We start from the raw sequence: 13968 nt of genomic DNA on the forward strand, positions 1-13968 counted from the left end.
GTAAGGAAATGGCACCTTTCACATTCTGAACATCACCTAACTCATTGATAAGCAATGAAACTACCCTGAATTTTGTCCAGGATAAATGATCAGGATATTTATGTTTACATATTTTTCAGTGAATGTGAACATAAGCCAAAAATCTAAGTTGAAGTTGAAAGAGAAAAGAATCTCAGGTTTTGATGAAATGATCAGAAAGGGCTTCCTCACAGAAATACAAGCTCCTGCTTCCTCACTGCAAAGAATGCTGGTCCTAAAGCAGGCTTCTATGCCACAGTTATTCTTTGGGGTAAATGTTGTGTGTTTGTAGCTGGCAATTGAAAAGGGGAAAGATAAATCAGCTACATTCTTACAAAGAGAAAACAAGCACCGATCATCGCTGCTTTGACCGTCACATCTAAATCAGCAGGAATGTGGATCCCAAAGTTGTCAGCATTGGTGAAAACGTTGTTTACAAACCCCGACCAGTATTTTGAAATTTTCCCAATTGTAAGCTTTTCATCCATGGTCTTCACCTTTAGAAAGAAAATCAGAAGTATAAAATTTGAAGGGGATGTAGATGGTTTTAGACTTCTTCACGTGTTTACTTCATGAGAGATATGAATTATATTATTTATCATCTCTATGACAATATGATGTTCATTCCTTTATATAAGTAAGCATAAGTTGGTAGATTTAACTTTGCAATTCATTCTTCGGGAATTTTGCTTTTCTGACAGTTTTCTAATTATCACAATTTTTTTATATACAAATGAAGAATATAATAGCAATAAATAATTAAAGCCAGCTGACCACAAGATGGCAGCAGGTACATAGTCTCAGTTATGTGATCTAACCAGGAAGGTAATTTCTTTTTACTAGAGGTCCAGATTTTAAAATGAACAAAATAAACTGACAAACAAAGTAAAAGCAGAAGCATGGGTATATGGAACAGACTGACCCTGACAAGTCTCAGAGGGGAGAGGGTGGGAGGGACTGGAAGAGATTAGCTAAAGAACATATAGGCATCTATGCCTAGGGACTGTGAAGGCAGAAACAACATGGTGGAGGTGGGAGGGGTACTCGGTGGAAGTGGGCAAAGGGAGGAGATGGGGGACATCTGTAACTGTTAATTAAAAAAAGAGAAAGAAAATGTTTGAGAAAGGTTTTACAAGGAATTAGCTTCACTTGCAGGTATAATTTGTTAACTTTTAAATTTTACTGCTAAGATTTTATAGTTACAAACACATTTAAATATTACTAACCATTGCGAAATCTCATTTTTACATTATACTTAGACATTTACTAGATCATTCCATTATAACCAAACACAAATCCTATTTTTGCATTAGAAAAGCCCTAATATATCACCCAGGAAATTCAGGCTAATTTGATCTAACAAAAATCTATTATCTTTCTCAGCTAGAATAAGTCCACAATTAAACTTTATCAGCTATTCATTTGCTTGCCCTGTTTACCATTCAAAAGCAAAAACTAATTCAATAAAAACTTTCCCTTTTGACGTATCAGTAGATGATAGAAAATAGAGAAAGTTACTTAGGACATCCCTATAGCAGGAATACTAAAATTCTATGTCTAAGTTCTCCTTGATTATAGGGCATATTGTAATACTTTACTCTTAGGAGAGCCATGCCAAGTCCTCTTGGAATAGGGTGGGGTTAGTACGGCTCATTTTGCAAAATTCGCCTCATACTCAATGTGAATGGTGTTTCCTAAAATTCTACAAACTGAATGTCCTAGATGGATGTACATGAATGAATGAATAAAAAATAAATATACTATTTAAATCAAACCATCTCCTCTGCCTAAGATGTACTTCTAGGAGGAGCTGTTAAGATACTTCATAGTGATAGAGATTAAATTTGTAGATACCTATTGTTTTTTAACATTCAATGTACACAAATTCATTTATGTGAGAGATTATTTTACAAAACAAGTTATCAAGTCTTATGAACATGACTCTTAAATAAGTGATATTTTAATGGAATATGCTTCTGAGATGAGATTTGAACTGGAGTACATTACCACAAGAAGTATAGGAAAGAAGATGTAATTTATGTGGTTCTAAACTACATATATTTGTTTTATACTTTGGATGCTATACTGCCACATAAATCAACTTTTTATAGTGTGTTAAAAAAATCTTGAACTTAGTATTTCTGAAATTATGAGTTCCTATTGGCATGTGCAATATTGGCTTATTACATTATTCATAAATATATTGTTTCCTAATGACATTTCTATATTTATAATAATATATTTCTATATTTATAATAATATATATATTCCAGAGATTTTTTTATGTTTTGAACATTTTAAAAAATTGAATTATGTTGCAAAAAATCAAGACCTAAATGAAAATTTCATTTTGTCAATCATACCTCAAAATCCACATCGCCAAAACAACCGCATGTTGCACAAGGACCGACAATTTTCAAAATATCTTCTTTGTTTGCATTTTGGATTGTGAATTTAGGCAGAAAGGGGTCCCACTTCTGTGCAACATAACCAACTATAGTGCCAGGAGGGGCTTGGATTTCTAACTGTAAGAAGAGGTAACAATCAAATAAGATTTCTAAGTTTATTGTATTTTAATTTTATTATAATATAAACTTACTTTCGAACAATATACTTTAATGAAATTATTTTTATATGCTACAAATAATTTTAAATATCTGCTTCTAAGGAAGCAAAACACTGTTTTTTTCAGACTTTATAAAAGCTAAGAAATTCACTGTATATGTTTAGCACTTTGCACTACATGCCCAAGTCTGATCTTCCCTAAAGAGAACTTATTCCAGACTTGCCTCCTGACTCTGGGACACTGGCTTCTTTGCCATTTTTGTTCCAAGTACAACAGTTGGTCAAACATGGAAAGCTGTTTCTGATGAGGGACTCAATATCTACTTCTATTCAGTTGTTGCTACAACACACATCTATTTTTAGTATTCATTTATCAATTATTAAGTATGCATAAAAATTTTTTTCTCTCTAGACTGTCAACTTCTGGCTTCTCTGTGTTCAATTAAAAGCAAATGCTTCTGCAGAGTTACAATTATTACACACCAATATAATCATTGTTTAACTTCTTCCAAAGTGTTAAAGATTAGCAATTGCATTTTCAAATGTTAGTATTTTACCCCTTATCCTTCATTCTAATTTCTTTATTTTTCATCATATTGTATTTCAATAGGTTTATGTAGCCAAATCAATCCTTTGTAAAATAACCTGGAAGTGGGTGCACATAATAAAAATTTTTTTAAAAAGATTGTATTTATTTATTTTTAGAGAGGGAAGGGAAGGAGAAAGAGAGAGAGAGAGAAAAAAACATCAATGTGTGGTTGCTGGGGGCCGTGGCCTGCAACCCAGGTATGTGGTCTGACTGGGAATCGAACCTGCGACACTTTGGTTCGCAGCCCGTGCTCAATCCACTGAGCTACGCCAGCCAGGGCTATAGTAAAAATTTTTGGCTTTTAAATCAAACTAACCATCATCAGATCTCATTTTGTCTTTTCTTATTTATTGAGTTTATAGTCTGTGTATGTCTATCATATTCTTGGATACACAAAGGTGGTTTCAACAAAGCTTCCTAAAATTATATAGAATTGTCCTGGGATCACTTTTAAAATTATTGGTTTGATTATGACCAATTTTTAAAAATTATTAGTGGGTATCCAGGTGTATCTTATGCTTAATTTATGTAATACTGGCTACTATAAAACATCAATTATCAAAAATATTCAAATGGGCATATATTCTGTGATTATACTGACTATACCATGTTGGGGCATAGTAGATCTTAAATATTCTCAGTAGGAGGATGGAAATTCTTGGGCTCCATGTAAGAGTACCTTAGCTATCCTATCACTAAGCCAGGTGATTAGCTAGCTATGAATAGTTGAAGAATAAACTTCCTTAGTTATCCTCCTTCTGTTAATATTTATTTCCATTGCTCTAGAGTACTTATACACAGGCCCTTCACAGAGAAACTTGGGCTTGAGTAAAGACATCTGGACCAAGTCCCGTTTATATTTCCTGTATATGTAATCATAAGTAAGACACCTCCACCCTCTAAGCCTGTTTCCTCAACTGCAAAATGTGGATAGTAAAACCTATTCTTTCTAGCCCATAGAGATATCATGATATCAATAACATAAAACTAAGTATATGTTATTTATCACCTGTATTATGTCAATGAAAGTTATTATTAAAGGTCCATCAAAAAGCAATGGAATCTATTATACATTAAAATAAAATAATTGAATGATTCCCTATAGAACAATAACATTATCTTTTGCAAACCTTGATGTTTGTCATAAATGAGTGACTACAATGTGACATCCTGTACTAAACAGTATTACCTAACCAAGAGAGAACATCTTGGAAGAGTTCAGTATCACTTGGCACTTTCTGAACTTTTGCTACAGCAAGAGAAGACAAAGGGACAAAGGGTAGATTGCTTAATGGTGAAACTCATAGATATTACAATTACATGCTAATAACAAGATTCAGGAAGATGTGTCTCATTTACATGATGCATGAGCTGTCTTCACCAATTAACATCATAGAAGCCACTACCTTTTTTTTTTGGTTGGACAGGAAAAAAAATCCAGTGAATTACCAAATCCTCAAGCTGTTCAGATTCTAAAGGGGCAACTACTAATTCAAACAATTGAAATGTTAATTGCCCCATAGCTCCAGATGAATGCCATTTATTAAAGAAATAATTGGTAATGTTTTCAAAGGTAGGAGAAAAAAAGCACACCAAGCCAATGACTGACCTCTTGCAGGTAGCAAGGGCACCAGCAGCTGTTACATCTCAAGGGCCTGTTTACTGTGATCACCTCTCGACCCGAGTTATCTGTGATCCTCAGAGTGCAAGATCGCAGTGTGGAACAGACAGTCCGATTGAAGCAGATGCTTTCCTCCACGGCAAAGTATATCCTTTGTCCCAAGCTGTTTTTTATCTCATATTTGTTTGAGGTCTCAGTGCCAAGTATCACTGATGGGGCAAAAAAGAACATTCTTCAAAGTAATGCTAATGCTTAGTATCATACCTTTAAATAAATAAAAGGGGTAGTGTTATTTAGAAACACAGTGACAGATCAATTATTAAGAATATGGTAACTTCTTCACACAAGTCTACTTCTGTGCTCTAAAATTTGAAGACTTCTCTGTGGAAATCAAAGTAAATTCAGAGAACAAAGCTGTGCATTTAATAAATGTTGATACTAGATACATGATCTACTTGGAAATGTGCAATACCACTTTTCAGCTAAGAAAGCAATGTCATAAAGAATAATCTAATGCTCAAATAATAATTGTGTCATTGATATGAAATTTATTGGGACAACTCATATGATAGAATTTAGTCTAAAATTTATCTGGTAATATATTTACAACTGCATGCTATCCTGCTATTTCAATTTTGACATATTTTAGAAATAATGTAGCATAAGAAGAACAAAAAAATTCAACTAATTTGCATTTTGTTAGTCCTACCTGTTTTCATGGATTTTTAAAAATTTAGTCTCAAATTTGATTTTCATTTCAGGGATTATTAAGAAAATATAAAATATTAGCAACCATAGGAAATCATCTCATTTCTTAAAATTTTAAGATTAAAATAATGTTAGATTCCTAATGGCAATATCACCAAAGGCATGGAGAGTTTTATGCTCTTAGGTTTATTTATGTTTGACTAATAATTTTATGTACAATGTTTATTTTAAAACAATAAAATAAAATCGTGCTATATTCAACCTAAAACTATTCTAAACATTTAACTTGATTCTTTATAAAATATTTAGATGGAGAGAACTTTCTGAAATCTAAAACATTTTCAACAGTTTAAATAAGTAGAGAATATACTTACTTCCAAGAAGCTCCACCTGCTGGTGTATGATGATGAGTTCTAACTGTTAAAGGAGGGCATAAAGGAAATAAAAAGTATTACATCACAACTCTGAAAATTTTTGGAGATATTATTAAGCTGTTTACTAGACTATGTGTAGGTGATTTTCATGCTCTTTATTATCGAAACAGTTGAATACCGCTCACATTTTACAATGAAAAAGAAAGTAAAATGTTTCTTGTTCAAGTGAAAATTAAAAAATTACAAGAACCCTGAAAATTCCAAGGCAGTATCGCCCAAAATATAAATAGAAACTATGGTTAACTATGTGCTCTTTCTGTGTTAATGGATAAAAGGGTAGCTGCTGGAAACAAATACTTTGAGAATATTTTTAAACAATCTCTAAATAATAATGCCTGCAAAGTTTTAAATGTCTACTCCCCCACCTTTTTTTTTTTTAAAGAAATGAAACAAAACAACAAGGATCCGAATGTCTGGCCTCCCCTCCCAGCTCCGCCTAACTTGACTCTGTCAAGCTGTAGCTTTTGCCCCACAGTGAGGCTATGTCTTTGTTACAGATGAAAGGGCATATTCTGAAAAATTATCTCATTCACACCTTCCTTTGGACTAAGGGAAAAAAGCCTGCTGATGTTGACAAAATATCAATTGAAGCAGAATAAGAGTTATGCCACTAAATGCATGGTAAATTTTGCCTTATATAATTAGAAATTAAATTAATTTACAAGGTAAAATGTATCCACACAATTGTGAAATGACTATAAAAGCAGACAATACAAATTGTTCTTAAAGAAAAATTTAAAATATGCTTTTAGAATGAATTTTATTTGTCTATGCTTTAGATTTGACATTCAGTACTTGAAGTTATGAACATGTATAATGCTGGTCATTGTTATTTCTAATATTTAATTTTCTATTTCACCTTAAAATGTACTTTATTCTCTTTTCACATTAATAAACTCACATGTAACTGTCATTACTAATACTTGTCATTGATTGGGCATCACAAACCCAGAAAATTGAAAGTTACATTATTTCCTTCATTCTCCTTGTATATACTGAAGTGGAGGTAAAGCTAATATCATTCCTTCATTCAAATCTTATTATTGATAAAAGTAAGCATATGGCCTCTTCTTAAGATTCAAAAATATATTTTCCAAAAATAATTTATGATTTAACATAGTATAAAACTTACTTTAACAATTATGGCAGTTGTTTTTAAATTAAAACCAACCAAATGGGAGAAGATATTTGCAAATAATGGCTCCAACAAAGGTTAATATTAAAAAAAATAACTCAGGCAACTCAACAATTAAAAACCAAACATTAAAAAAATGGGTGGAGGACCTGAATAGATACTTCTTCCAAGAAGACATACAGATAGCCAATAGCTATATGAAAAGATCCTCAACTTCACTAGCTATTAGGGAAAATAGAAATCAAAACTATAATGAGATACCATCTCACACCTGTTAGAATGGCTATTATCAACAAGACAGGTAATAAGTGTTGGAGAGGTTGTGGAGACACAGCAACACTCATATACTGCTGGTGGGAATATAAGCTGGTATATCCACTATGGAAAATGGTAGGGATGTTCCTTAAAAAATTAAGGATGAAATTATCATATGACCCAGAAACCCCTCTTCTAGGATCTACCTTAAAAGTTGGAAAACATTTATTCTCAAAGATATATGCACCCCTATGTTTATTGAAGCATTATCCATGGTGGCCACGACATGGTAAGTGAATTGCCCCTCAACAGATGATTGCGTATAAAACTGAAAGCAACACAAGCAAACAAACAAAAACTCAGACACAGGCAAAGTATGGTGGGTACCAAAGGAAAGGGTTTGGGGGGATAGTAAAGGGTAGAGGTAGTGGACCATATGATGATGGAAATCTGACTTTGGGTGGTGGGCATACAATGCAATATACAGATGATGTATCATAGAACTGTACACTTGAAACCTATATAATTTTATTAACAAATGTCATCCTAATAAATTTGATAAAAAGTTAGAATAATTTTTTTTTGTAGTGTACTGTTGTTAGTTCTGGTCTCTTATTTTGAGAGAATTTGAGGGTTTGGGGATGAGAAGACATAAGCCTCATAAAAGCTATTCATAATGATTTAGCAGTAGCTCTACATAGAAGTAACATGTACGGAAGAACTATTGGGCCAAGACTAAGGTTTAAGTTTAGGGACTTTAAATATCAGTGTCACCCATCAAGTCTTAGTCTTGAAATTAAGAGGCTAACAGTTAAGGCCCATTTTACAATGGAAAAGGAAATTATACCTCTAATATCTAATCATGGTAGTTGTTTGTTTAATGACTACACTGAGGTAGTCACTGTGCTAGATATTGTGACATAGTGGCTAATTTATTTCTCACAGGAACTCAGAGGGATAGATATCATTATGTTTTACATGTGAGGAAACAATCCCAGAGAGATTAAATAGTTTGCTCAAGAATTGTGGTCTGTAAATTGTTGGGCTGGAACTTGACCTCAGACTGTGCTACAGCCAATTTTGATATGCTTTCCACTCTGTTGTAGTAGCATCACTAAGCTAATCTTAGAAACTAGGAGAAACAGCCCTGACTGGTGTGGCTCAGTGGATTGTGTGCCAGCCTGCAAACCAAAGGGTCACAGGTTTGATTCCCAGTCAAGGCACATATCTGGCTTGGTAGACAAGGTCCCCAGTAGGTGGTAATGTGAGAGTCAACCACACATTGATGCTTCCCTCCCTGTCTTTCTCACTTCCTTCCCCTTTCTCTAAAAATAAATAAATAAAACCTTAAAAAAATAAACTGGGAGAAACAATTCTTAAGTGAAGCCGTGAAACCTCTGAATTCCTTTCCCCTTTATCCTTTCCTCTTATATTCACCCTATCCTCTGTAAAGCATTTGATTTGATTTGATCTATCTCTGAGAGAAAACCTCCTGCACTCGAGTGTCTTGTTTTTGGTTTTTCTCCTAGTTTCGTTGTAGTCCTAGGCCATCTATAAACCACAGTGGAAATGGGCCCTTTCCATTCTTTGCTATTAATTAATGAACTGGGAATTGTTGGAAAGTTTAAACTTCACCAAATCATATATTCAGGTATCAGAGCAAGGAAAGCACTCCTAAAGTATAAATGCTATAGAATGGGTATCTAATGACAGACAGCCTTGGACATAGAGCTTAATAATAACTTCTTCTGCATAATATATCAGGTTTGCAGATATCAACAATTGCATTTAATACATGTACCATGGACTCTTGAACAACCCAAGTTTGAATTATGCAGGTCCACTTATATATAGATTTTTTCAATAAATACTATAAATATATTTTCTCCTCCTTATGATTTTCTTAGTAACATTTCCTTTTCTCTAGCTTACTTCATTATAAGAATACAGTATGTAGTACGTGTAACATATAAAATTTGTATTAATTGACTATGTTATCAGTAAAGCTTCCATTCAATAGTAGGGTATCAGTAGTTAAGTCTTGGGGGAGTTGAAATTTATAAGTGGATTTTTTTCTGTTCCTAACCTATGTATTGTTCAAGGGTCAATTGTACTTCAAAATAAACAGTATTTACATGTTTTTGTAGACTTTAATTCACTTCTTTTACTTATAAGTAACTAAATTAATATTAGCCTTTGACACTTGTAGAAAAAATGTTATTGATTATCAATGTGTTAATCTAATCTCGAAAGAGAAGCTATTAGTTTTGTTCTTAGGTTTAACCTTAAGTATATACATATACTTACACACACACACAAACACCTGGGAATATATTTACAAATTGTTAATGGAAAAAAAGATTCTCAATAGTGATTGGGTGGACTTGATTAAAAGAAAGCAGATGATATTTTAAAATTTTACTTTTTTCAATTTAGAGAATTTTGTATATTTTTGTATATTTTTCTGTTTATTTATTGAAGAATGTACTATTTCCAAAGGTTCATAATTTTACTTAATTCTTATGGTTTTCAGATAAAAGTTAATGCATAATGCATATGAATTCATTCTATATATGTCCCTTACAGATTTGTGGTATAAAGCTTTTAAAATGATTATTCATCCTGTTATATATATATATAGTGCTTTAAAACACTATAGTGTTCTTTTAGTGTAAAGTGAATAAGTTATCTTTACCTTTGAAGTAAAATATTTACCAATTTGTGGTATATTTTTGTTTTCTATAAAATATTACCACAGGAATATTTTTGGAAAATTGACTTTGTTTTAGAACTGAAGCTGATGAGTTCATATCTCTATTGACTATGAAAGAAAATGTATTCATGTCAAGCATCTGGCTCCGGGTGTGTCATCATTCATGGATGGAAGAAGAATATGTGATGACCATATGTGATCATCAAACCTCAGCCCTCTGGCACTGGTATATCACTCTTATCCTTGGCAAAACCTTGTCTGACAATGTTCCCAAACAGCTTGCAGCAGTTAATCAACTCTAGTCAGCTATTACAGCTGATCCTTTCTGCAGATGGAAGATGGTGGGTTAGCTTTCCTAGCTCTTTTACATATCTCCCTGAGCTCCCCAGTCTCTAAAGTACATTTGTCTGCCAGTGGGTTTCTGGAGAAGGCATCTGCAATTATAAACATTTTCCCAGGAACATATGCTGCATGCAGCTTAAACCCTATCAGGCATAACAGAAATCTCTTGTACCTTAAGGGAATTAACACAGAGATTTGATTTTGATAAAGGAGATAGACTTTATAGTTTGAAAGAATGCCAAACAAGCTGAAAATTGCAGCAGATGTGCTGACATCTCAATATTAGTGTAAGTGTATTTCTAATCTTTTGTAGGATAAAACACCAAGGCAACAATAACATATGCATACAATTGCTATTCACACGTCATATAATTCAGATGATATATCCTGATTATTTATAACAGCTTCAACCACTGCTTACCTTCTAATGATGACTAATTACTATAAGAAATAGTAGGATTTTTCAAGCAAATTGACCTGGAGATGCAACAGTGTCAAAGACAATATTATCAACTTGGTAGTTTGCTTTCCCTTGGATTTGCATCTGCCATCTGAGATTCAGTTGAAGACAAACTCTCAGCTCATTACAGAACTCTCTTGCTCAGTATAACAACCTTTTTCCTTCTATCCACCTGCACACAGCACAGTTGTGTGTTACCTGGCTTTGGCACACCACCTGGCACTTTTTGTTAACATTTTTTGTGTTGCCAATTAGGTTACAGAATGATTGAGTGAAAGGACTAGGTTATATGCTTTTTATATGCTTTGATTTTAGCAAGTACTCAATAAATATTCTTTAATTAAATAGCTGTCGACGTTTAGACATACGTATTAAACGATTTTTGGAGGATAAATTTGCTGGCACTTTGAGCAATGAGCAGACGGAGGATAAATGTGCTAAACAGCTCAATCAAAAATGTTTAGTTTTATTACTCTGGCAAGGAAACTAGAAGTGGTCATAAAAATAAACATAAATTTCTTCCCCCAAATAGAAATATGGCAAATAAAAGAAAAAATTTAATTTCATGGTCTACAATGCCTTTCTCACTGCAGTAAGTTAGTTGTTGAAGTCCCTCAACTTTGGTTGAAAAGCAAGAAACCAATTTTGTATTCATTTTAAGGAGAAAAATTTACAGGAATAGAAAAATAGAAACACCTGGCTTAAATATTCTAGACCAGGAGGGAGGCTGCCCGGCAGAGGGTGTCCTGGCTGCCACACCTGGCTCTCTGGACTAGAAGGCGAGATGTGCTGGCCGTGGTCTGGGTCTGAAGCTCCAGGAAGAAAGTGAGGTGGACCTCTGCTTCTTTGGTTCTGTGCATCTACAAGAGAACAAAAATCCCAGCTTATATGTAAATTTAGGCCATTACTATGACTTTTTAAAAAATAGTACTTGTTACTTCTAATTTGGTGGGCAGATTCTCTCCTGCTGCCTGTTCCTTCAGGGTTTCCTACTCACTGTCATACCACGTGACCCCAAAACCGGAGAAAAGGAATGTAGAAGATAGCTAGCAATTGTGAGAAAAAGTTGGGTAATTTGGGTTAAAAATGTAATGTCAGAAAATATATATTCTTTGAAGGCCTGTAAAACTTCTATAAAAAATATAAACTACAAAAGGAAAAGAAATGGTAGAAAGAATGAAATATTCTCTACTCATAAAAGGATAACCTTAGACATAGGTTATGCATTATCATTATGACTTTTAAGGAATATTCTCCCTTCCCCAAATATTATGAGGGTGCCTCATAATTTCCAGGAATATTTTGTGTTATCAATTGTATTGTTATGACTAGGTTTAATTCAGTGGTTCTTATTCTTCACCCTGCTTCAGTACCACCTGAAATGTTTGTTAAAACAAGATTTCCAGGCCCCTTCCCCAAGTTTCTGATTTGGTAGTTGATGTGGGGGTGGGGCTTGGTAATTTGCAGTTCTAATAAATTATCAGGTAAGCTAATGCTGCTGGCCTGATGGTATAATTTGAGAATTAGTGGTTTAATTCTATATACTGTGAGCATATTTATAACTATTTTATGAGCTTCTTAAGAGCAATATAATATCTAATTTTGCTTGGATTTCTCAATATTTTGTAGAAAAGCATTCAAAATTTTTTTTGACAAAATGAATTCCTTTGTAGCTCACCCAAAATTACAAAAGATAAAATAATTATGGATTCCTATAATGTTTGGCTTTTTCTTAAGAGAATCACCTGTTTTCTATGTTAATGCCAGGTAAAAATATTACTATTTCAATGATCTCTAAGACTGAAATTTGGAGATTTGCTATTTACTCTGTATTAGTCTGGAGCTTGTGTAAAATTATGCATAAACCCTAATAAGTGGTCTAAACAAAAATATTCTTCTTTGTTGAAGAATACAAGTTATTTTTTCTGCTATCATTTTTCCTTTTTCTTCTCATATGACTGCCATTTGGATACCTCCCTCAATAGATACTGGTATTTTCAAAGACTGTCAGTATGTTTTTATTTCTCATCTTTACTAATTCATTAATTAAAAAGTTGTCAGTGTGCATTGATTTAGTTTATCAACACTATGCAGTTTTAGAATGACTATAAGTGTGGATTAAATTTCATGACAATATTTTCAAATATTAGAGCATCCACAATAAAGGCAAATACTTAAGACTATTCTAAAGACAGATGAGTGTGAAAGATCAGGAAAATGGTTCTGGTTTACTGTAAGAAGGAATTTGTAACAGTTGCACAAATATTTCAACAAGCACTCTCATATAAGTACCAAAGCTAGAATGACATCTGTATAATTCACAATAAATTAGAATGGTCTCTCTTCAGCACTGATGCTCATTCATGTAAGTTGTGTGTGTTTGTGTGTGGGGAGGTATTCTGAAACTCTTAAATTGGTAAAAAAAATTTGGAAAAGGACTGAGTTGTCTTTGTAGATAGTAAGAGAATTATTAAGAGAATTCAGGTATAGCCTCGGAATGACCACTTGGACAAAGATTTTAAAAAATTGGTGAAGGAACATAGGCATCAAAGGAATGGTCCTTTGGACAATTACATAAAGTGTTTCTAGTAATAGTAGGCTCATTAAGGCTGCGTGTAGTTGTGGCATTAATGGGGAACAATCCTTTATTTATTTAACCTTAAGAAAGCAGGAATAGATGAGGACGGATGGCCATTTCTGCTGCTTTGTGGCATTTAGAATTTGGACAAGCTTCAGGGCTAGGACCATATGGAAACAAACATCATTTGGCTCTACTAAAATAGAGCTCCATACCCATAACATAGCAGTCTGGTTCTGACAGAGACCCCATCCTGAGCTTCTCTCAGATCTGGGCAGACATAGAGGATATAGGCTTTAGAACTAACTCCTCTTGCTCTTGAGAAGGAGCCTGAATGGGTCCCTAAACAGAACCTGAGAAGAAGATATGTGGCATTCCATCAGATTTGGTAGAGAAGCTAAAGGCCAGTGTAGCAATAAACACTGAAAGACAATAAAAGGCAACAGGCATCTTGTCTCCACCATTAGTGCCAAACATGCTGCTGCCATCAACTTTCAGAGAAACATACAGGTGAAATCACAATCTAGGGAAAACTAGTTCCTAATGAAAA

The 13968-nt window shown here is 33.6% G+C and overlaps 1 protein-coding gene across 1 annotated transcript; it reads right to left on the reverse strand.

Annotated features, from left to right (window-relative positions):
- Positions 1-215: 215 nt before the first annotated feature.
- PLSCR5 (phospholipid scramblase family member 5) lies at positions 216-13670 on the reverse strand. The gene is made up of 6 exons (XM_036015840.1): positions 13634-13670; positions 11537-11811; positions 5876-5918; positions 4782-5002; positions 2382-2543; positions 216-515 (listed from the first exon to the last, which is right to left on the reverse strand). Exons 1-6 carry the CDS (start codon positions 13668-13670, stop codon positions 342-344), a joined length of 912 nt encoding a protein of 303 aa, XP_035871733.1. The 3' UTR covers positions 216-341.
- Between the last annotated feature and the right edge of the window lie 298 nt (positions 13671-13968).

The sequence above is a fragment of the Phyllostomus discolor genome, chromosome 2 (genome assembly GCF_004126475.2).
Source record: "Phyllostomus discolor isolate MPI-MPIP mPhyDis1 chromosome 2, mPhyDis1.pri.v3, whole genome shotgun sequence".
NCBI classification, from domain to species: Eukaryota; Metazoa; Chordata; class Mammalia; order Chiroptera; family Phyllostomidae; genus Phyllostomus; species Phyllostomus discolor.